Source organism: Trichomycterus rosablanca, chromosome 14 (assembly GCF_030014385.1).
Source record: "Trichomycterus rosablanca isolate fTriRos1 chromosome 14, fTriRos1.hap1, whole genome shotgun sequence".
Classification (NCBI taxonomy): Eukaryota; Metazoa; Chordata; class Actinopteri; order Siluriformes; family Trichomycteridae; genus Trichomycterus; species Trichomycterus rosablanca.
This window is the reverse complement of record NC_086001.1, coordinates 18600578-18628575: the sequence shown is the minus strand read 5'-3', so window position 1 is coordinate 18628575 and position 27998 is coordinate 18600578. Positions and strand designations below refer to the sequence as shown.

General features: G+C 28.1%; 1 protein-coding gene, 1 long non-coding RNA gene and 1 other non-coding gene across 3 annotated transcripts; 2 read left to right on the top strand and 1 right to left on the bottom strand.

The window, feature by feature from the left end:
- Nucleotides 1–148: 148 nt before the first annotated feature.
- LOC134326160 (zinc finger protein 345-like) lies at nt 149–27679 on the bottom strand (the record flags this gene model as incomplete). Its single annotated transcript, XM_063008361.1, has 4 exons — nt 27671–27679; nt 24852–25418; nt 22858–22863; nt 149–784 (listed from the first exon to the last, which is right to left on the bottom strand). Coding segments are annotated over exons 1-4 (1218 nt in total), but the record flags the coding sequence as incomplete, so codon positions are not given.
- On the top strand, nt 12198–16100 carry LOC134326556 (uncharacterized). Its single transcript, XR_010014527.1, has 6 exons — nt 12198–12240; nt 12367–12435; nt 12614–12728; nt 13040–13131; nt 15099–15309; nt 15882–16100. It is a non-coding gene; the product is annotated as an uncharacterized LOC134326556 (long non-coding RNA).
- On the top strand, nt 18276–18347 carry trnaq-cug (transfer RNA glutamine (anticodon CUG)). Its single transcript has one exon. It is a non-coding gene; the product is annotated as a tRNA-Gln (tRNA).
- Nucleotides 27680–27998: the final 319 nt, after the last annotated feature.

The window sequence follows — 27998 nt, the reverse complement described above, 5'->3', positions numbered from 1 at the left end:
ATATTTTATATTTTTATATTTTAGCTTGTTTGGTACAATCTGATGAGTCACACTTGTGTCTAAGTGCTGATAAATGAGCAAAGCAGCTCCAACACTGTGAGCATCATTTCTGTAAAATGTGAATGTGCTGGTGTGTTTTGAGATTACTCTGTGTAAAAAAACACTTTCCACACTGTGAGCACTGATACGGTTTCTCTCCAGTGTGAATGTGCTGGTGTCTTTTGAGCTCACTCTGTTGATTAAAACTCTTTCCACACTGTGAGCACTGATATGGTTTCTCTCCAGTGTGAATGCGCTGGTGTGTTTTGAGCTCACTCTGTCCATTAAAACTCTTTCCACACTGTGAGCACTGATATGGTTTCTCTCCAGTGTGAATGCGCTTGTGTGTTTTGAGAGCACTCTGTTGATTAAAACTCTTTCCACACTGTGAACACTGATAGGGTTTCTCTGCAGTGTGAATGCGCTGGTGTCTTTTCAAATCACTCTGTTGATTAAAACTCTTTCCACACTGTGAGCACTGATACGGTTTCTCTCCAGTGTGAATGTGCTGGTGTGTTTTGAGAGCACTCTGTCCATTAAAACTCTTTCCACACTGTGAGCACTGATATGGTTTCTCTCCAGTGTGAATGTGCTGGTGTATTTTGAGATCACTCTGTCCATTAAAACTCTTTCCACACTGTGAGCACTGATACGGTTTTTCTCCAGTGTGAATGCGCTGGTGTCTTTTGAGAGCACCCTGGGTACTGAAGCTCTTCCCACACTGTGAGCAGACGTTTCCTTCTTCCTGTGTGGGACTGAGAGAGGTGTTAATGCTGACAGTACCAGAGGACGTTTGCTGATTACTGGAGCTTCTGGTGGGCGTCAGATCCTCATGTTCAGTCTTAATCTTCACCAGTCTCATATTTATCATGGTTGCAGCTCTTGATGTGATTGTGGAGCTGATTTTGGTTTGTAGAGGAACGTGGACACGAGGAGCAGCAGAAATCCTTGTTCAGTTCTGAAACAGAAAATAATCAAATACATTTATAACATTATAAATAATCAAATACATTTATAACATTATAAATAATCAAATACATTTATAACATTATAAATAATCAAATACATTTATAACATTATAAATAATCAAATACATTTATAACATTATAAATAATCAAATACATTTATAACATTATAAATAATCAAATACATTTATAACATTATAAATAATCAAATACATTTATAACATTATAAATAATCAAATACATTTAAAACATTATAAATAATCACATACATTTATAACATTATAAATAATCAAACACATTTATAACATTATAAATAATCAAATACATTTATAACATTATAAATAATCAATACATTTATAACATTATAAATAATCAAATACATTTATAACATTATAAATAATCAAACACATTTATAACATTATAAATAATCAAATACATTTATAACATTATAAATAATCATATACATTTATAACATTATAAATAATAAAATACATTTATAACATTATAAATAATAAAATACATTTATAACATTATAAATAATAAATACATTTATAACATTATAAATAATCAAATACATTTATAACATTATAAATAATCAAACACATTTATAACATTATAAATAATCAAATACATTTATAACATTATAAATAATCAATACATTTATAACATTATAAATAATCAAATACATTTATAACATTATAAATAATCAAATACATTTATAACATTATAAATAATCAAACACATTTATAACATTATAAATAATTAAGTACATTTATAACATTATAAATAATAAATACATTTATAACATTATAAATAATCAAATACATTTATAACATTATAAATAATCAAATACATTTAAAACATTATAAATAATCACATACATTTATAACATTATAAATAATCAAATACATTTATAACATTATAAATAATAAAATACATTTATAATATTATAAATAATAAAATACATTTATAACATTATAAATAATAAAATACATTTATAACATTATAAATAATAAAATACATTTATAACATTATAAATAATCAAATACATTTATAACATTATAAATAATAAAATACATTTATAATATTATAAATAATAAAATACATTTATAACATTATAAATAATAAAATACATTTATAACATTATAAATAATCAAATACATTTATAACATTATAAATAATCAAATACATTTATAACATTATAAATAATAAATACATTTATAACATAATAAATAATCAAATACATTTATAACATTATAAATAATCAAATACATTTATAACATTATAAATAATCAATACATTTATAACATTATAAATAATCAAATACATTTATAACATTATAAATAATCAAATACATTTATAACATTATAAATAATCAATACATTTATAACATTATAAATAATCAAATACATTTATAACATTATAAATAATCAAATACATTTATAACATTATAAATAATCAATACATTTATAACATTATAAATAATCAAATACATTTATAACATTATAAATAATCAAACACATTTATAACATTATAAATAATCAAACACATTTATAACATTATAAATAATCAAATACATTTATAACATTATAAATAATCATATACATTTATAACATTATAAATAATAAAATACATTTATAACATTATAAATAATAAAATACATTTATAACATTATAAATAATAAATACATTTATAACATTATAAATAATCAAATACATTTATAACATTATAAATAATCAAACACATTTATAACATTATAAATAATCAAATACATTTATAACATTATAAATAATCAATACATTTATAACATTATAAATAATCAAATACATTTATAACATTATAAATAATCAAATACATTTATAACATTATAAATAATCAAACACATTTATAACATTATAAATAATTAAGTACATTTATAACATTATAAATAATAAATACATTTATAACATTATAAATAATCAAATACATTTATAACATTATAAATAATCAAATACATTTAAAACATTATAAATAATCACATACATTTATAACATTATAAATAATCAAATACATTTATAACATTATAAATAATAAAATACATTTATAATATTATAAATAATCAAATACATTTATAACATTATAAATAATCATATACATTTATAACATTATAAATAATAAAATACATTTATAACATTATAAATAATAAAATACATTTATAACATTATAAATAATAAATACATTTATAACATTATAAATAATCAAATACATTTATAACATTATAAATAATCAAACACATTTATAACATTATAAATAATCAAATACATTTATAACATTATAAATAATCAATACATTTATAACATTATAAATAATCAAATACATTTATAACATTATAAATAATCAAATACATTTATAACATTATAAATAATCAAACACATTTATAACATTATAAATAATTAAGTACATTTATAACATTATAAATAATAAATACATTTATAACATTATAAATAATCAAATACATTTATAACATTATAAATAATCAAATACATTTAAAACATTATAAATAATCACATACATTTATAACATTATAAATAATCAAATACATTTATAACATTATAAATAATAAAATACATTTATAATATTATAAATAATAAAATACATTTATAACATTATAAATAATAAAATACATTTATAACATTATAAATAATAAAATACATTTATAACATTATAAATAATCAAATACATTTATAACATTATAAATAATCATATACATTTATAACATTATAAATAATAAAATACATTTATAACATTATAAATAATAAAATACATTTATAACATTATAAATAATAAATACATTTATAACATTATAAATAATCAAATACATTTATAACATTATAAATAATCAAACACATTTATAACATTATAAATAATCAAATACATTTATAACATTATAAATAATCAATACATTTATAACATTATAAATAATCAAATACATTTATAACATTATAAATAATCAAATACATTTATAACATTATAAATAATCAAACACATTTATAACATTATAAATAATTAAGTACATTTATAACATTATAAATAATAAATACATTTATAACATTATAAATAATCAAATACATTTATAACATTATAAATAATCAAATACATTTAAAACATTATAAATAATCACATACATTTATAACATTATAAATAATCAAATACATTTATAACATTATAAATAATAAAATACATTTATAATATTATAAATAATAAAATACATTTATAACATTATAAATAATAAAATACATTTATAACATTATAAATAATAAAATACATTTATAACATTATAAATAATCAAATACATTTATAACATTATAAATAATAAAATACATTTATAATATTATAAATAATAAAATACATTTATAACATTATAAATAATAAAATACATTTATAACATTATAAATAATCAAATACATTTATAACATTATAAATAATCAAATACATTTATAACATTATAAATAATAAATACATTTATAACATAATAAATAATCAAATACATTTATAACATTATAAATAATCAAATACATTTATAACATTATAAATAATCAATACATTTATAACATTATAAATAATCAAATACATTTATAACATTATAAATAATCAAATACATTTATAACATTATAAATAATCAATACATTTATAACATTATAAATAATCAAATACATTTATAACATTATAAATAATCAAATACATTTATAACATTATAAATAATCAATACATTTATAACATTATAAATAATCAAATACATTTATAACATTATAAATAATCAAACACATTTATAACATTATAAATAATCAAACACATTTATAACATTATAAATAATCAAATACATTTATAACATTATAAATAATCATATACATTTATAACATTATAAATAATAAAATACATTTATAACATTATAAATAATAAAATACATTTATAACATTATAAATAATAAATACATTTATAACATTATAAATAATCAAATACATTTATAACATTATAAATAATCAAACACATTTATAACATTATAAATAATCAAATACATTTATAACATTATAAATAATCAATACATTTATAACATTATAAATAATCAAATACATTTATAACATTATAAATAATCAAATACATTTATAACATTATAAATAATCAAACACATTTATAACATTATAAATAATTAAGTACATTTATAACATTATAAATAATAAATACATTTATAACATTATAAATAATCAAATACATTTATAACATTATAAATAATCAAATACATTTAAAACATTATAAATAATCACATACATTTATAACATTATAAATAATCAAATACATTTATAACATTATAAATAATAAAATACATTTATAATATTATAAATAATCAAATACATTTATAACATTATAAATAATCATATACATTTATAACATTATAAATAATAAAATACATTTATAACATTATAAATAATAAAATACATTTATAACATTATAAATAATAAATACATTTATAACATTATAAATAATCAAATACATTTATAACATTATAAATAATCAAACACATTTATAACATTATAAATAATCAAATACATTTATAACATTATAAATAATCAATACATTTATAACATTATAAATAATCAAATACATTTATAACATTATAAATAATCAAATACATTTATAACATTATAAATAATCAAACACATTTATAACATTATAAATAATTAAGTACATTTATAACATTATAAATAATAAATACATTTATAACATTATAAATAATCAAATACATTTATAACATTATAAATAATCAAATACATTTAAAACATTATAAATAATCACATACATTTATAACATTATAAATAATCAAATACATTTATAACATTATAAATAATAAAATACATTTATAATATTATAAATAATAAAATACATTTATAACATTATAAATAATAAAATACATTTATAACATTATAAATAATAAAATACATTTATAACATTATAAATAATCAAATACATTTATAACATTATAAATAATCATATACATTTATAACATTATAAATAATAAAATACATTTATAACATTATAAATAATAAAATACATTTATAACATTATAAATAATAAATACATTTATAACATTATAAATAATCAAATACATTTATAACATTATAAATAATCAAACACATTTATAACATTATAAATAATCAAATACATTTATAACATTATAAATAATCAATACATTTATAACATTATAAATAATCAAATACATTTATAACATTATAAATAATCAAATACATTTATAACATTATAAATAATCAAACACATTTATAACATTATAAATAATTAAGTACATTTATAACATTATAAATAATAAATACATTTATAACATTATAAATAATCAAATACATTTATAACATTATAAATAATCAAATACATTTAAAACATTATAAATAATCACATACATTTATAACATTATAAATAATCAAATACATTTATAACATTATAAATAATAAAATACATTTATAATATTATAAATAATAAAATACATTTATAACATTATAAATAATAAAATACATTTATAACATTATAAATAATAAAATACATTTATAACATTATAAATAATCAAATACATTTATAACATTATAAATAATAAAATACATTTATAATATTATAAATAATAAAATACATTTATAACATTATAAATAATAAAATACATTTATAACATTATAAATAATCAAATACATTTATAACATTATAAATAATCAAATACATTTATAACATTATAAATAATAAATACATTTATAACATAATAAATAATCAAATACATTTATAACATTATAAATAATCAAATACATTTATAACATTATAAATAATCAATACATTTATAACATTATAAATAATCAAATACATTTATAACATTATAAATAATCAAATACATTTATAACATTATAAATAATCAATACATTTATAACATTATAAATAATCAAATACATTTATAACATTATAAATAATCAAATACATTTATAACATTATAAATAATCAATACATTTATAACATTATAAATAATCAAATACATTTATAACATTATAAATAATCAAACACATTTATAACATTATAAATAATCAAACACATTTATAACATTATAAATAATCAAATACATTTATAACATTATAAATAATCATATACATTTATAACATTATAAATAATAAAATACATTTATAACATTATAAATAATAAAATACATTTATAACATTATAAATAATAAATACATTTATAACATTATAAATAATCAAATACATTTATAACATTATAAATAATCAAACACATTTATAACATTATAAATAATCAAATACATTTATAACATTATAAATAATCAATACATTTATAACATTATAAATAATCAAATACATTTATAACATTATAAATAATCAAATACATTTATAACATTATAAATAATCAAACACATTTATAACATTATAAATAATTAAGTACATTTATAACATTATAAATAATAAATACATTTATAACATTATAAATAATCAAATACATTTATAACATTATAAATAATCAAATACATTTAAAACATTATAAATAATCACATACATTTATAACATTATAAATAATCAAATACATTTATAACATTATAAATAATAAAATACATTTATAATATTATAAATAATCAAATACATTTATAACATTATAAATAATCAAATACATTTATAACATTATAAATAATAAATACATTTATAACATAATAAATAATCAAATACATTTATAACATTATAAATAATCAAATACATTTATAACATTATAAATAATCAATACATTTATAACATTATAAATAATCAAATACATTTATAACATTATAAATAATCAAATACATTTATAACATTATAAATAATCAATACATTTATAACATTATAAATAATCAAATACATTTATAACATTATAAATAATCAAATACATTTATAACATTATAAATAATCAATACATTTATAACATTATAAATAATCAAATACATTTATAACATTATAAATAATCAAACACATTTATAACATTATAAATAATCAAACACATTTATAACATTATAAATAATCAAATACATTTATAACATTATAAATAATCATATACATTTATAACATTATAAATAATAAAATACATTTATAACATTATAAATAATAAAATACATTTATAACATTATAAATAATAAATACATTTATAACATTATAAATAATCAAATACATTTATAACATTATAAATAATCAAACACATTTATAACATTATAAATAATCAAATACATTTATAACATTATAAATAATCAATACATTTATAACATTATAAATAATCAAATACATTTATAACATTATAAATAATCAAATACATTTATAACATTATAAATAATCAAACACATTTATAACATTATAAATAATTAAGTACATTTATAACATTATAAATAATAAATACATTTATAACATTATAAATAATCAAATACATTTATAACATTATAAATAATCAAATACATTTAAAACATTATAAATAATCACATACATTTATAACATTATAAATAATCAAATACATTTATAACATTATAAATAATAAAATACATTTATAATATTATAAATAATAAAATACATTTATAACATTATAAATAATAAAATACATTTATAACATTATAAATAATAAAATACATTTATAACATTATAAATAATCAAATACATTTATAACATTATAAATAATCAAATACATTTATAATATTATAAATAATAAAATACATTTATAACATTATAAATAATAAAATACATTTATAACATTATAAATAATCAAATACATTTATAACATTATAAATAATCAAATACATTTATAACATTATAAATAATAAATACATTTATAACATTATAAATAATAAATACATTTATAACATTATAAATAATCAAATACATTTATAACATTATAAATAATCAAATACATTTACAACATTATAAATAATCAAATACATTTATAACATTATAAATAATCAAATACATTTATAACATTATAAATAATAAATACATTTATAACATTATAAATAATCAAATACATTTACAACATTATAAATAATCAAATACATTTATAACATTATAAATAATCAAATACATTTACAACATTATAAATAATCAAATACATTTATAACATTATAAATAATCAAATACATTTATAACATTATAAATAATCAAATACATTTATAACATTATAAATAATCAAATACATTTATAACATTATAAATAATCAAATACATTTATAACATTATAAATAATCAAATACATTTATAACATTATGAATAATCAAATACATTTATAACATTATAAATAATCAAATACATTTATAACATTATAAATAATAAATACATTTATAACATTATAAATAATCAAATACATTTATAACATTATAAATAATCAAATACATTTATAACATTATAAATAATCAAATAAATTTATAACATTATAAATAATCAAATACATTAATAACATTATAAATAATCAAATACATTTATAACATTATAAATAATCAAATACATTCATAACATTATAAATAATCAAACACATTTATAACATTATAATAGTAAATATTTTTACTATTCTACTTTTATTTGATAAGTCTCACTGAGTGTGTGTGTGTGTGTGTGTGTGTATGTGTGTGTGCATGTGCATGTGTGTGTTTGTGTGTCCCTCTCTCTCATTCCAGAGTATGGCCTATATGCTAATACAGTGGATAGAAGATCCACCTACATGGGATGTTTTGCCTATAAAAAAAATCGCAAATGAAATTTGTTCAGTGGGTTCAATATGTGATGTATTTTATGGCGATGAAACAAGCCCAGCAAAAATTCTACAAAAAGGTTAGTGAATTTCATCAGTACATCAGTACATTCACCCAAAGTAAGAACTGAAGTAGGCACACTATACACCAAGTTTCAAATTATTATGCAATTGATATTTTTCTCTGATTTTCCTACATGATCGATGCAGATGACAGTCAGTATAATTTTCAAGTCATCAACCGTTAGAGTATAAATCGAATTTCTATTGAACAAACCTCCCAATGATAACAGTATTTTTTTTTCAAAAATAAAAAAACTCAAAATGCACTGTTCCAAATTATTATGCACAACAGAGTTTCCAAACTTTTTATAGGTTGTAAAGAACTGAAAATAGTCATTTGTTGAATTGGCAGCATTAAGAGGTCACATTCACTGAAATCAAAAGATATTTCAATCAAAAACATCTTAACAGGCCAAGTTACATGTTAACATAGGACCCCTTTCATATCACCTTCACAATTCTTGCATCCATTGAACTTGTGAGTTTTTGGAGAGTTTCTGCTTGAATTTCTTTGCAGGATCTCAGAATAGCCTCCCAGAGCTGCTGTTTTGATGTGAACTGCCTCCCACCATAATAGATCTTTTGCTTGAGTATACTTCAAAGGGTCTCAGTAGGATTAAGGTCAGGGAGGATGGTGGCCACACCACGAGTTTCTCTCATTTTATGCCCATTGCAGCCAATGACACAGAGGTAATCTTTGCAGCACGAGATTTGTCATGCATGAAGATGATTTTGCTGCAGAAGGCACGGTTCTTCTTTTTGTACCATGGTACAAAGTGGTCAGTCAGAAACTCTATATACTTTGCCAAGGTAATTTTCACACCTTCAGGGACCCTAAAGGCCCAAAACATGACTCCTTCACCCCCTTGCTGACATCGCAGCCTTGTTGGGACATGGTGACCATCCACTATTCCATCCATATGAACCATCCAGGGTTGCACGGCACTCATAATGATGTTTGAAAATTAGTCTCCATGTATGTTTGGGCCCACTGCAACCGTTTCTGCTTGTGAGCACTGGTTAGGGGTGGCCGAATAGTAGGTTTATGCACAACTGCAAGCCTCTGGAGGATCCTACACCTTGAGGTTCGTGGGACTCCTGATTCACCAACAGCTTTAAATACCTGTTTGCTGGTTTGTAATGGCATTTTAGTAGCTGCTCTCTTAATCTGATGAATTTGTCTGACAGAAACCTTCCTCATTCTGCCTTTATCTGCAGGAACCTGTTTATGCTCTGCATTAGCCACAAATCTCTTCAGAGTATGATGATCAGGCTTAAGTTTTCGTGAAATATCAAATGTTTTCATACCTTGTCCAAGGCATTGCACTATTTGATGCTTTTCGGCAGCAGAGAGATCCTTTTTCTTTCCTATATTGCTTGAAAGCTGAGGCCTCTTTAATAATGTGGAACATCTTTCTTAAGCAGTTTTCCTTTAATTGGGCTCACCTGGCTGAAATTAATTTTAGTGATCCAAAGAGCCCCGAGACACAATACTATCTATGAGTTTAATTGAAAAATTCAATCTTAATGACACTTAAATTCAATTTGCATAATAATTTGGAAAGTGGTGTAGAATTATATATACACAATTGCATAAGTTTGTAGACACTCCTTCTGGATTCAGCTACTTTAATTTGGACCCATTATGGACACAGATAAACACATACAGCTAGTCCCTGTAGAGAAGTATTACCAATAGTATAGGACTCCCTGGAACAGAGAAACCATGAACCTATTTGCACTATGCATAAAATCTGGTGTGGGGTAGAGAGGTAAAATGTCCCCTTGAAACTGTGTTCTCTGGAATGATTGAGCTCTAGCAAATACTATAGGGATGTGTTTGGGAGTTGAGGATGAGGTGGGATGGTGATCATCCAACATCCTGATCTCACAAACGCTCTTGTTGCTGAATGCAATCAAATCCTCACAGCAGTGCTCAAAAATCTAGTAGAACGCCATTCCTGGACAGTAGAGACAGTTACTTTAAAAAAAAGCTTTTTTAATTTCCCTAAATTCAGAAGAAACAGTGACATGGTATGTTTTGTTTCTCAAGGAAGTAGATCCGCCCTACTGAAAATTTTAGAGACTCTGGAAAAGAGGGAAAATTCTGCGAAGGATACTGAAATTTGTGGCCGTGGTCAGAGGCAAAAATGGCCACCTATCCACTTCTCGCCAGCTACAACCTCTGAGGATGAGGCAAGAACTGACATGGATTACCACCTAACTCTGCTTTACAATTCACTTTCAGGATGGCAGAGAAAAAGTAATGTAGTTATCTATTTGTTGTACAGGAAGAATTCCTCCCAACAAATACAGTAAGGAAGGAAAAAAAAAAAGAAATGGCCAGAACAATGTCAAAGTCCATCCTAATGGATTATAAAGTAAATCAAAAGGTAGGAAATACCTGCAACAGCAACAAACGATATATTAGTCTAATGATTTTGCCACTGCTACTGATTGCTTATTCACACACTCTTTGCTATATTTTGAGAGTTTATAATCTCTCTCTCTCACTCTAGAGTTCTTCTTGTGTATCTGATTCTGCTGGCCCTTGTTCTCCTAGTGCCTTTGGTGATTCAGGATCTCAGGTTAGCTAACACACCTAACCTCATGTCAATATTTAATTTTTTTCCTTTGTGTTTTGCGGCATGCATATATCTTTACATTAAATAATCACAATGGTGACAGTTTATAATTGTTTTCTACTATTTTACAATTTATGATCACTAACTTTTATCAATCTGTCTGTCTTTCTGTCTGTCCCAGGCACACAATACCAAAGTAGTGATAAAACAACTCTCAGAATTAAAAGAAATACTAATGGGGATGAAGGAGAAAATTTAAAATATAGAGAAAAGGATCATTAGAGTGGAAAGCAAAGGTAATATATATATATATATATATATATATATATATATATATGTATATATATATATATATATGTATATATATATATATATATATATATTATTTTGAGGTAAAATGTTTTTGATACAGTTTTTCTCAGTCGCTTGGACATATTCTCAACATTTTCATGATTATTTTCATAATTCCGTCATTTTAATTATGTTTAATATTTTAAATTATACATAATATTTTGTTGCAAACATTTTCTAACAAAAGTCATAATCACTCAAAAACTGTTAATCGTTAAAATTATACAGTCTGGTAACATTGTTTTTATCCCCTTAGTACTCCCACATGAGACAGAGAAAGTGTTGCCACCGCCAGATAATAATAAAAAAATGCAAACACATGAGACTGTAACTACCTTACCCACACAGGTAAAAACAAACAAATCATTGTATGTCTGTGTTTATACAGTAATTCTGAACATGATGAAAATTACATGCTTTACATACATTTTCTGAGAATAAAATGCATTGTTGCATGACTTTAGTGGTTGATGAAAGGAAGAATATGATAGCATAATTTTTACTACAACCACAAATCAGAAAAGTTGGGACAGTATGGAAAATGCAAATAAAATTAAAATGCAGTGTTTCTTACATTTATTTTGGCATGAACCCAAGATATTTTATGTTCTATCTGCTCAACTCTATTTTATTTAATAATAAACATCAATTCCTGCATTTCAGACCTGCTACACATTTCAAAAACAGTTGGAACGGGGCAACAAAAGACTAGTAAAGTTGTGTAATGCTACAAAAACATATTAGTTTAATTGATAAGGGGCAGTAAGATTGGGTTTAAAAAGAGCATGCCAGAGTGACTGAGTCTTTCAGAATTAAATGGGGAGGGGTTCAGCACTCTGTGAAAGACTGTGTGGACAAAAAGTTGAAGAGTAACATTTCCCAACATAAAATACTTGTCTGTTTCATCATCTACAGTACATAATATCATTAAAAGATTCAGAGAATCTGGAGAAATATCTATATGTAAGACAGAAGACTGAAAACCAGTATTGTCTGACTGATATTTGGGTCCTCAGGCAGCACTGCATTAAAAACAGACCCGATTCTGTAGTGAAAATCACTGAATGGACTCAAGAACACTTTCCAAAACCTGTGAACCATTGTCTGTGAGCTTGTCACTGTATCCACAAATACAAGTTAAAACTTTACCATGCAAAAGATAAAAACAGATATTAGCAAGATACAGAAACACCACCACGTTCTCTGGGCTTGAGTTCATTTAAGACACTTTTCCACTTTGCCTCCGTGCATCTTAAATGATCTCAGGCCAAGAGAAGGTGGTGGTGTTTCTGGATCTTGCTAATATCTGTTTTCATCTTTTGCATGTTAAAGTTTTAACTTGCATTTGTGGATACAGTGCCAAGCTTACAGATAATGATTTAGAAAGGGTTTATAAAGTTTATAAGTTTTATAAAGTGTTCTTTTTATTATGTACTGTAGTTGATGAAATACACAAGTTTTTTACTATTTTAATTAAGAAATGTTTTTCTTGAATTGTTGCACTATTTGCCTGTCCAGTCTTTTACAGAGTGGTGACCCCCTCCCCAGTCGCTCTGGGATGCTCTTTTTATACAAAATCATCTTACTGCCCTGTTATTAATTAAACTAATATGTTTTTTGAAGCATTACACAACTTTACTAGTCTTTTGTTGCCCGGTTCTAACTTTTTTGAAATGTGTTGCAGGTGTAAAATGCAGGAATGGAGGTACATTAACAAGTTGATTAGACAAAACATAAAATATATCTTGGGTTCCTACTGTCTGCAATAAAATAAAAGTCAAAGTAAATGTAAAAAACACTGCGTTTTTATTGTATTTGCATTTTCCATACTGTCACAACTTTTCTTCTGATTTTGGGATGTAAAAGTATGTTTAGGACAGAAGTGGGTACTATGGTCTTAGAGGGCAGATTATGTCAGTTTGGTGATTTTCCTGCCCAAGCACACCTGGGTCAGTTGAGCAGGTAATGAACACGTTATTTATGGTGTCAGAGCAGAAGAATCAGCAAACTGTGCTGGACTCTGGCCCTTGTTTCCCCACCCCAGCCATAGGATTTGTTTCACCCAGTCCTGATAAGAATCATGTACATAAGTACTATTGTACGTATGGTCTGTCTGTCCAATATCTAGTTCTTAGGGTAACATATTTGTACATATTTCCCATCATGCACAGAAAGTGTTTGATATTTACTTCTCTGGATTATATGGTATGCAACATTTTTGGTTTGTACTTTTTCACTGCCTTAAGATGTGTAAAGGCAACATAAAAATGGCATTTTAAATTAGTTGAATGTCTAAACATTGTCATTTTTGTTAGGTTAAAATTGGACCCAACACAGCAATCACTTCTGAGCAGTATGCAAATGTAAAATGGACAGACCCAAAGAAATCAACAAAAGATCTATTACTGGCTGTTTTTGGGAGAAGAAAGTTGGCGACACACACCTACACAGGGAAGTGCTCAAACGCCTTTAGGGGAAGAGAGGCCAAACCTCAGCTGGATCCAGACAAAGTGTGTGACATAATAAGTGAGTTAATTATTTTCTGGAAACACTATAGTGGAAATATTTGTTTTATATAATGCTGACAGTAACATTACAGTATATAGCTTAAACCACAGTCTTTAGAGCATCACATGCTAAATAATCTCAGATTTCAATGCATGTAAACTGATCTTTTCATGGTGTAGAAAAACTGAATTTACCACATCATGGCCCCTTAGGAGTTACAAATGCTCTGTGTTTCTTTGTTAAAATGTCTTTCTGTAGACATTATGAAGACTGAATATACAATACTGTGGTAGAGAGTGCAGTGACAGTCTGTTCCATCCCTGCTTTTATACAGGGTTTGTAAATTGTTTGCATCAATTTTCAAATATTAATTTACTTTCATTGCTACAGACCAGCTGTAAATTGTTAACCAATGACTTGTTCCCAAATGCTCTGAAAAATTGGATGAGTGTATCATTGCGTGATGTTGATGGTAGAAACCACAATCATCATTCCTTCTAACATACAGTACATTAGCACTTTTAAAAATGAGGTGTTTAAAATGAATATAAAAATTATTTGTTGTTTTTTGTTGTTTCTTTGTTTTACAGACTACATCAGGAAAAAATTTGGCACAGATATTAGACTAATCAAACAAGCCATTTCCCAAAAGTGTGCAGATGAATGTAAAATGGCGACGAGAAAGATGTAGGATTTTGTTGTCTAGCCTTTGTTGCCTTTTTGTCTGTCAATGTATTTATTTGCTTGCATCATTGTTTGTCTGTTTGTTACTTAATTATAATAAAATTGTTTAAATTACCAATTAATAATTGTTTATTTATTAATTTTAATTTTAATGTAGAATACTCTTAAACAAAAGGTATAATAAGACATACAGGAATTTTAATATGCATTTCTCAAATGTTTATCTGTAAATCAAATAAAATTCCTAGATAAAATCATATTAGAATATTAGGATTCCTATTTAGAGGCCAAAACATTTCTTATAGAATATCCAACAGAATATCTATAGGATGTCCAATAGGATTCCTACAAGATGTTTAATAGGATTCCTATAGAATGTTTAATAGGATTCCTATAGGATGTCCAATAGGATTCCTATAATATGTCCAATAAGATTCCTATAGGATGTTTAATAGAATTCCTATAAGATGTCCAATAGGATTCCTATAGGATTGGTTCCAAAATATGATAGAAAACCAATAAGATTCCTATAGGATTTTTTCTATTGGAATCCTATAGGATATTTTGACTAGGGTGAGGTGAATGTATCATCAATTTGCTTTGACTAATAAATGATTTTGTGTTAATTAGTTCATCATGTGCAGTGAAAACCCACTACAGCTAGTAGGTGAATAAAAAGTAATTTTATTAATGTAATAAACTTTAATGAAGTCTGGGGTTTTTGTTGAGAAACAATTATATAATAAGAAACATAATTCCCCCTCATTGTACACTCTGGCTTTTTGTAAAATAAAGTACAGAAAAAGTTCTGGGAGTCTCCCGCATATACATAGCGGCTCCCTGATTCCTGCATGTCAGATAAAATCTCCCGGAATCTAGAACGAGCGGCCAAGAGAACACACACACACGCACACAGGCGACACAGACTTTATTCATACGATCGCGTATTAAATCCGTTATCTGATATACAATCTAGCGCACTGTGTAGGGAACATAAATCAATTGTCTAATATACTGTCTAGTGCACTAAGTAGGGAACATAAATCTATGATCAAATATACAATCTAGTGCACTATGTAGGGAACATAATTAATTATGTAATACACTATCTAGTGCACTATGTAGGGTACATAATTATGTAATACACTATCTAGTGCACTATGTAGGGTACATAATTATGTAATACACTATCTAGTGCACTATGTAAGGAACACAAATCATCATCTAGTTATACTTTCTAGTGCACTATGTAGGGAACATAATTAATTATGTAATACAGTATCTAGTGCACTGTGTAGGGAAAATAAACCAATTGTCTAATTTACTATCTAGTTCACTACGTAGGGAACATAAATTCATATCTAAAATACTATCTAGTGCACTATGTAGGGAACATAAATCCGTTAATGAATACGCTACCTAAAGCATTATGTAAGAAACATAAGTCTATTATCTAGTACACTATCTAGTGCACTAAGTAAAAAACATAAATTATTCTCTAATATACAATCTAGTGCACTACATAGGGAACATAATCTATTATCTTTCACACTATCTAGTGCACTATGTAGTACACATTAATGTGTTTGTGACACAAACAGTTAGCTTAGTAGCTCAGTTAGCAGCTCCTAAAAGTTCTGTTATCACCCATATCCTTTGCTTTGTGCGAGGGGTTTTTAGCTTTTTTTTAGCTTCCTGAAATAAGTTTTTGCAACTTGGGATGTCTGACATGTTAACTTCCATCTATCCATTGTTAGGACAAATCTTTTAGTTCAAGAGGTCCTGAAGAAAGCAGTCAGAGAACCCAGAAAGTACTCTTCAAAAACACTTTATTAAGTGTAAAAATGATCTGTGAATATATGTCAGAGCTAAGCCGATCGACGCTCCTTTCTCCTGCAATCCAAAACGATCGGCAGCCAAGAAGAGAGCCGGCCTCTGAGCGCGCCGTTCTTTTAAACTAGTCTAGGCTCCTCCTCCGCCGCTGCTGTTGGAGCCAATGAAATGTGCTAAAAAGCCCAGGGCTCCGCCTCCCCCCCCTCGGTAGGAGTCAGGGAGGGAGCCTGGCCGGCGCCATTTTGAACAAAGGGAGCATGCTCGGTGCCATTTTAATTAAAGGGAGCACGTGGGTAAATGCCGGAACACTTCCCATATTAAATTTATGTTTAATAATGATGTTTAATAATGATGTTCTGTTCCAAAAATCCTAACACCATCCAGCTTAAATACCATAAACACTACATAAAAAAACACGTGGAGTTAATGGTGTAATTATTAACCTTTGTGCTCAATTCTTCTTTCGTGGTTCCATGGTGTAATGGTTAGCACTCTGGACTCTGAATCCAGCGATCCGAGTTCAAGTCTCGGTGGAACCTGGTTTTATTTAGGTAAAAACACTGTTTTCAATGCTGAGAAGACAATAGTGTTTCACATATGACTGCTCTATGCCAAATTAGAACACAAAGTGGCAAGTCATTGTTTACAGCGCCATCTACCGGCCAACTGCGTCTTAAACTTAGTGCAGTTTTCCAACAGTGGAACGTTTTGTTGTGATTTTGATACTTGGGTGGCAATGTTTAACTAAAATTACTTTTATTTAGTGTCTAAAACTTCTAAATTATCTCAGTTTTTTTCAGTTGATTTCAGTCAATTATATCAATCACGTAAGTTTAAATATAAATAACTTGAGATGTAAAAGTAAAGTGCAGTTGTGTGTATTTTTCTTTTTGGCTTTATTTACTTAGTAAATGGCGAATCATTACGTTTAGTTTTTGTGGTGTCATGGTGTAATGGTTAGCACTCTGGACTCTGAATCCAGCGATCTGAGTTCAAATCTCGGTGGAACCTTAACGCCTTTATTTGGGGCCCCGTGTTCCAAGGTTTAGAAACGTTAGCAGTTTCAGGATAGTAGCGTTCAGCCCATGCACAAGTACAACAGAGCGCTTGTGGGGTGTAGACCACGATTACTTGTGCTAGTTGTGTCAACCAAGCAGATCACCATTCAGGACGGTATATCAGTGCCAAAATACGAGCCAGTTTGTTCAGTAAAACTTTATAAGCCAACAGCAGCAAATAAACTTAAGAGTCACCTTAGATTACATGTTAACTTCCATCTATCCATCCAGCTTAAATACCATAAACACTACGTACACAAACATGTGGAGCTATTCTTACTACAGTAAAACACACTGAACTGACTTTTAAAGTGAAGTTCAAAATGTTGTACAGATAAATTACAGCTTGTTGCTTGGGTACAGATTTGTGACTTTATTATTAAATTGTTGTTGTTGTGTTTGTTGTTATTTTTTAACTGTTCATGTTTTTAAGTGTAAAACCATAAACAGCACCGTCTATAAATAAATGAATCACTTTGTGCTTCCTATTGAGATTTTTGTTTACGTGAACAATGTCTGAAATTTGACGAGCTTGATTAGTTTGTAATATGTGTTAAGATGAGGAATGAACCTAAACACTTGTTTTTAAATTTTAGGATTTTAATTATTAATTAATTTATTTATTTTACTTTCAATACAACATGACACCAGCAACATAAAGAAAGCAAAAATAAAAATTAGAGTGTTTGTGGCTCTTCTGTCCCAAGTGTTTTTGTAACGTGTTGTAGACCTGCACTGGTGACTGTTTTTGGTATACAGGAAAGAAAAGGCTGAATGCAGGTGAAAATGTGTTATTTGTAAATATTGGACAGAACACATGATGGTTTATTTTAACTTGTTGGGTTGTGCAGTTTAACCATTGTGCTGGATTAAATACATTTAAAAAAATACAGCATTAAAGCATAATCCCATTAAAATAGGCCACAATTTAACACTATAATACAATATAATTTATTAATTTCTGAATTATATTAACTAATTATTATTTAATAACTGTGATTAAACAAAAATATAAAATACATCTGACATACATCTTAAACTGCTCTTCTTTACATGTTAAATTACTTCTCTGTTGAATAAATCAAGGCCCCTGAAACCCGGAGAACTGAAGATTTACCAGGGTGCTGGTTCACTACCTGCTGTGATGATTCCCAAGCTGGAGACACTGTTTGGGAAAGTGTAAGTCAAAGCAATAAAAGCTCTAAAACAAACATCCACTGCTTGGATAAGAGACACTGCTCTACAGGACTGTAATAAACTGAGAAAATGGTCACGTCCAAGCTCTAATACCAACAGGAAGAGCTTCCTCTGTTCCTACAGCTGCAAATACTCAACCATGTTGGATCCAGAATGTTATAAAAGAAACATTTCATTCTCATGTTTCCTCTCCTTGTTTCTTGGTCTCCAGAAGACACTTCAGAACAGCAGGAGTTGGAGCTTCATCTCTGTAACCAGACTCAGTTCCAGAACTCTTTCATTTCTGCAGGTTTTGTAGATAAAGAGCTCTTGGAAGCATCGATTTGTTCTTCTGCTTTCAGAGGTCGTCTTTTCAGCTCACTGTGCACAACAACATCTACATCAACTGGACAGTCAATCACAAAATGTTCAGTCTAATGACTTTAACCTTGTAGTAACTCTAGAAATGTAAAACTGTAATATGGGTGAACAAATCGAACACTTTTTGTAATAACATTTGTCCACTGCAGACCCTTTAAGTGATTTTTTTGTAGATTGCTCCAGTGTGGAATGAAAAAGAATGATGGTGATGCTGGAAGACACTGGGTGAAGCATTCCTCGTTACTCTCATAACTCACATCATCCTCATCCTGAACATCTTTTACTTCCTGCAGCTTTTCCTGCAACTGAATCCTAACAAAACGTAACATAAACTTTAATATGAAATCAACCACTCGTAGTCACCATGTACTGACAGTGTTTACAGTGTACTTTGTAGTGGTTGTTGTGTTAGAAAACATTGCAGAATTTCTTCTTAGCAAAGAAACCTACTGGTTACTTCTTTCTGTTGTAATCTCTGTACTTAAAGTCAAAGCATCGTACCGTAAAACAGGGTTTAGATGCGCACTGAAACGGCTAGTGTGGGCAATGTGATCAGTACCGTAAAACAGGGTGTAAATGCGCACTAAAACCTTATTAAGTAGAAATAGCGCGACCGAGCAAGTCCAGAAGATCTAAAACAAATGCAGCACCCAGTATCAACCTCAAAAAGCTTCATAAATCTCTTTTCTAGCAAGAAAACTCACTAAAAAACGCAACAAGAACTCCAAGTTTTCTCCACTCAAATAAGCCACAGGTGAGTTTAATAACAAGCAGCAGAAATATGTAGCAAAAGATTTGCACCAGTGAAAACAAAATCTGTACAATTTGGATCTGCAAAAAACACATTTGTAACTGTAAAAAAAATTTTTACCTGTAAAAAATACATTTGTAACTGTAAAAAAAATCTGTAAAATTTGTATCTGTAAAAGAGAAATCTGTAACTGTAAAAAAGATTTGTACCTGTAAAAAATACATTTGTACTTTTATTTTCGATGTGAGGATAAAAACATTGCAGCACAGTTTCAAATCTGCCCGCCACGAGTTTTGCAACAAATATCTCAGTCAGCGTGTTGCAAAACTGATCTGTACCTGTAGCTGCAGGGGCGGGGCGGGGGGGGCGCAGGGGTCGGGACAAAGGGGAGAAATAGACATAATTACCGACCAATCAAAGGAGCTGGTTTTTAGTGCACCAAGAAACTGTTTGGCTGCCTAATGCCAATCACAAAGTTTCAGTGTAGTTGGATCAGAACATCATAACTCATGTCATAACTTCCTTATTAGTGTTGCTGTGGGTTTTATGGTGGATGTTGCTGCGTGTGTCTGCTAGTTAATGTGTTCATGCGTTTAACCCTGATAGTTTTATATTGGACATTAGCCTGACATTCCAGTTTCTTTCATCTCGTTCTCGGCTAATAAACATTAAAAAATGAACAAACCTGCACGAACTGACTCTGCAGTAAACAAGGCACAAATTACAATCACATGTTTTTAAAAGTCTTTCTGTTTATTTTTATTTAACGCTATTTTGTCATTGTGAGGTACAGTACTACAGTGTACTACAGCATGAGTATGAAGAGAATTAAACAGAACATTTTCATTGCAATTTACATTGCTTATTACATTAAAATGTAAGTTTATCATTTTTAGATTTTTTTTTACACAATATATATTTAACTCAGTGGCGATTTCTCTAAGACTGCAAGGGAAGCTCAGCTTCCCCTAAAATGTCAAAAATTAAATGGTCAAATATGTACAGTTGTGTTAACATTTCATTGACTACAAATGCGTTAGAACACGTTCATCTCGAAGACGAGTTTGTTCAGAATCAGCTACTTATCATACTTTCCCTTAGCGTCAATGCATTTGCCCGCAGAAGCTGAGCGTCTCTTCACTTCTATGGGGCTGCATGGTTTTTTTTTTTCATTGCTTCGAAACTCGCCGGTCATTGGATAAATGCCGTGATTTTTTCCCGCCCCCGGACGCTGAGCGTCTCTGGGGGTGAATGGAGCTGTGGGCGGGTCTGGACGCTGAGCTTCTGCAAGATGATTGGAGGATCAGTCGAAAGGCTGAATCCCATTTTGATTGACAGCTATCACTGGGAGCTTCAGTCCCATCGCGGATTTTGCGAGTGAAGTCGAAAGACAAACTGCAACCCATTTCAGGACATTTTCTTGAAAAGGAACGGAGGGCAGAATTTATGTATAAATAAATTGACAAATTTTACAATGTAAGCCGACAATGAGCTTCCCCTCTTTGAAAGACCAGCAGCCGCCACTGATTTGACTGTACCTGTACTGTAGGACTTAATACATTTGTGGTGAATGGTACATGTCACTAGGTAATACAGAACTATAACCTGGCTTTATGCACTTTTGAGAGGCTCCCTTGGCTTTTCAAGGCAGATGAACATGAAGAAAAGTTGATGGAAAGGAACTCCAGTGTCACACAGCCCTGACCTCAACTTAACTTGATAAAACCTGGGCATTTTTGTCACATCCGGACGTGCACAAATTCCCACATATACACTCCAAAATCTTAATAGTTGTAGCCAAGTGGAGCTTATTGATTCAGTAACACTAACACAATGATATGCAGCCCCGGTTCTGGCTGTGTTGCTTAGGCGGGCAGTGAGAAAATCCAGGGGGAGCAATGCCCACCCCAGTTGCTTTAGTTTTGCCCTAAGCTGGCCTCGAATCTAGGGCAGAAAAATACGCACTCTGGCCACTGAGTAATAAACAGGTTGTTATGCTGATAAACCTGCGCACACAATGCGTCACCAAAATTAAAAGTGAACACTACTTAAAATAATAACTAAACACCTTCTAATTCCCACGGTAGCAGCAGTTTCCTTCTGTTTCATACACATCACCCTGTCTCAGTCTAATCTGTAGCATTTCTCTCCCACTGATAAAAATATGGAACAAAACACGTCCCGTAACAGTTAAATTGCGACTACGACTGCAACGGTACAAGTAGGTTTGAAGTCGACTTTTTTTTATTGTTTTTTTTTTTTAACTCAGTAACGAAAGTTATTTAAAATGTAGCGAATTACAATTCTTAATACAAAACATACTTAAGTAAAAGTAAAATTACAGGTTGTAGGTACACAAAAAAAACTACTCAATTACAGTAACATGACTAAATGTAATTTGTTACTTTCCACCAAGCCAAACTATGAAAATGTGTGAAAAACAAGTATAAGTAACATCTGTGCCAACATATAATAATAAAAATAATAATACATTTTATTTATGGGTGCCTTTCAAAACACCTTACAATACAAAACATCAGTACATAATTAATAACACAGATTAAGGGTAGGCGAGTTTAAAGAAATACGTTTTAATATGTTTTGAAACTAGGGATTGAATCAATGGTGCGAATGTCAGGAGGGAGAGAGTTCCAGAGATGTGGGCTAAAAGCTCTAGCTCCCATATGAGGTAGACCAAAAAGGAGAGAGTTACAATAATCAATCTGAGATGTAACCAGGGCATGAACAAGAACATCAGCACTTCTAGGAGAAAGGAATGGACGTAGACGATTTATGTTACGTAAATGTAAATAAGCGGATCGTGTGATGTTGTTAATATGTGCATGAAATGAAAGATTGTGAGTGGAAGGAGAGACGACTGAGTTCTTCATCATCATTGAGAATTTGTTAGATTTAGAGAGAGGAGATTTTCTACCTATAAGAACAATTTCAGTTTTATCAGCATTTAATGTGAGAAAATTGTAAGAGAACCATGTTCTTAATTCTATTAGACAATCAGAGAGAGATGGAGGAGGAAGAGTAGCCGTGAGCACAGTGGACAGGTATAGCTCGGTGTCGTCCGCATTACAATAAAATTGAATGTTGTATTTCCTAAAGATACATCCAATAGGAAGCAAGTAAATTATAAATAGTAGAGGCCCCAGAACAGAGCCCTGAGGGACATCACTAGTAACAGGAGTTACTGTGAACATACTGTACACGTCTAGAAATGTATGAAGAAAACCAATCAAGCACAGTATCACTAATACCAGTATATGCTAGCCGATCCAATACCTTTTTTTTTTTAATTCACTTCCACTATTAACTGATAGCATTCACTTACATCAGGCTCTAAACCTCCTGGTTCTACCCACCATTCACTCCACTATAGATAATCACATTATTTCCCAGTAATAGTTTAACCTAAAGATTTATACTTTTATTATTACTATTTACTTATGAATGTTTTACTAATATTAATATTAATTAATTACCTATTAATTACACAGTATAATTCATTCATGGTTAACCATTTCTCCCCAACACTCACTCACTCACTATATATTATATTTTTATATTTTAGCTTGTTTGGTACAATCTGATGAGTCACACTTGTGTCTAAGTGCTGATAAATGAGCAAAGCAGCTCCAACACCGTGAGCATCATTTCTGTAAAATGTGAATGCGCTGGTGTGTTTTGAGATGACTCTGTTGATTAAAACCCTTTCCACACTGTGAGCACTGATACGGTTTCTCTCCAGTGTGAATGCGCTGGTGGATTTTGAGATTACTCTGTGTAAAAAAACTCTTTCCACACTGTGAGCACTGATACGGTTTCTCTCCAGTGTGAATGCGCTGGTGGGTTTGGAGATTATTCTGTGTAATAAAACTCTTTCCACACTGTGAGCACTGATACGGTTTCTCTCCAGTGTGAATGTGCTGATGTATTTTGAGATTACTCTGTTTATTAAAACTCTTCCCACACTGTGAGCACTGATACGGTTTCTCTCCAGTGTGAATGCGCTGGTGTTTTATTAGATCACTCTGGGTATTAAAACTCTTCCCACACTGTGAGCACTGATACGGTTTCACTCCAGTGTGAATGCGCTGGTGTATCTTGAGAGCACTCTGTGTAGTAAAACTCTTCCCACACTGTGAGCACTGATACGGTTTCTGTCCAGTGTGAATGCGCTGGTGTTTTTTGAGATTACCCTGTTGATTAAAACTCTTCCCACACTGTAAGCACTGATACGGTTTCACTCCAGTGTGAATGTGCTGGTGTATTTTGAGATTACCCTGTTGATTAAAACTTTTCCCACACTGTGAGCACTGATACGGCTTCACTTCAGTGTGAATGTGCTGGTGTATTTTGAGATTACCCTGGGTAATAAAACTCTTTCCACACTGTGAGCACTGATACAGTTTCTCTCCAGTGTGAATGCGCTGGTGTATTTTGAGATTACCCTGTTGATTAAAACTTTTCCCACACTGTGAGCACTGATACGGCTTCACTTCAGTGTGAATGTGCTGGTGTATTTTGAGATTACCCTGGGTAATAAAACTCTTTCCACACTGTGAGCACTGATACGGCTTCACTTCAGTGTGAATGCGCTGGTGTATTTTGAGAAAACTCAGGAAACTGAAGCTCTTCCCACACTGTGAGCAGACAATTCCTTCTTCCTGTGTGGGACTGAGAGAGGTGTTAATGCTGACAGTACCAGAGGACGTTTGCTGATTACTGGAGCTTCTGGTGGGCGTCAGATCCTCATGTTCAGTCTTAATCTTCACCAGAGTCTCAAATTTATCATGGTTGCAGCTCTTGATGTGATTGTGGAGCTGATTTTGGGTTGTAGAGGAACGTGGACACGAGGAGCAGCAGAAATCCTTGTTCGGTTCTGAAGCAGAAAATAATCAAATACATTTATAACATTATAAATAATCAAATACATTTATAACATTATAAATAAGCAAATACATTTATAACATTATAAATAATAAATACATTTATAACATTATAAATAATAAAATACATTTATAACATTATAAATAATCAAATACACTTATAACATTATAAATAATCAAATACATTTATAACATAATAAATAATCAAATACATTTATAACATAATAAATAATCAAATACATTTATAACATAATAATCAAATACATTTATAACATAATAAATAATAAATACATGTATAACATTATAAATAATCAAATACATTTATAACATAAATAATCAATTACACTTATAACATTATAAATAATCAATTACATTTATAACATTATAAATAATCAAATACATTTATAACATTATAAATAATCAAATACATTTATAACATTATAAATAATAAATACATTTATAACATTATAAATAATCAAATATATTTATAACATTATAAATAATCAAATACATTTATAACATCATAAATAATAAATACATTTATAACATCATAAATAATCAATACATTTATAACATTATAAATAATCAAATACATTTATAACATCATAAATAATAAATACATTTATAACATTATAAATAATCAAATACATGTATAGCATTATAAATAATCAAATATATGTATAACATTATAAATAATCAAATACATTTATAACAGTATAATCAAATACATTCATAACATTATAAATAATAAAAAATATTTATATTTTAAATAATCAATTACACTTATAACATTATAAATAATCAATTACATTTATAACATTATAAATAATAAATACATTTATAACATTATAAATAATCAAATACATTTATAACATTATAAATAATCAAATACATTTATAACATTATAAATAATCAAATACATTTACAGTGGTGCTTGAAAGTTTGTGAAGCCTTTAGAATTTTCTATATTTCTGCATAAATATGACCTAAAACATCATCAGATTTTCACACGAGTCCTAAAAGTAGATAAAGAGAACCCAGTTAAACTAATGAGACAAAAATATTGTACTTCGTCATTTATTGAGGAAAATGATCCAATATCACATATTTGTGAGTGGCAAAAGTATGTGAAACTTTGCTTTCAGTATCTGGTGTGACCCCCCTTTGCAGCAATAACTGCAACTAAACGTTTCCGGTAACTGTTGATCAGTCCTGCACACCGGCTTGGAGGAATTTTAGCCCATTCCTCCGTACAGAACAGCTTCAACTCTGGGATGTTGGTGGGTTTCCTCACATTAACTGCTCGCTTCAGTTCCTTCCACAACATTTCGATTGGATTAAGGTCAGGACTTTGACTTGGCCATTCCAAAACATTAACTTTATTCTTCTTTAACCATTCTTTGTAGAACGACTTGTGTGCTTAGGGTCGTTGTCTTGCTGCATGACCCACCTTCTCTTGAGATTCAGTTCATGGACAGATGTCCTGACATTTTCCTTTAGAATTATCTGATATAATTCAGAATTCATTGTTCCATCAGTGATGGCAAGCCGTCCTGGCCCAGATGCAGCAAAACAGGCCCAAACCATGATGCTACCACCACCATGTTTCACAGATGGCATAAGGTTCTTATACTGGAATGCAGTGTTTTCCTTTCTCCAACCATAACGCTTTTCATTTAAACCAAAAAGTTCTATTTTGGTCTCATTCGTCCACAAAACATTCTTCCAATAGCCTTCTGGCTTGTCCACATGATCTGTAGCAAACTGCAGACGAGCAGAAATGTTCTTTCTGGAGAGCAGTGGCTTTCTCCTTGCAACCCTGCCATGCACACCATTGTTGTTCAGTGTTCTCCTGATGGTGGACTCATGAACATTAACATTAGCCAATGTGAGAGAAGGCTTCAGTTGCTTAGAAGTTATCCT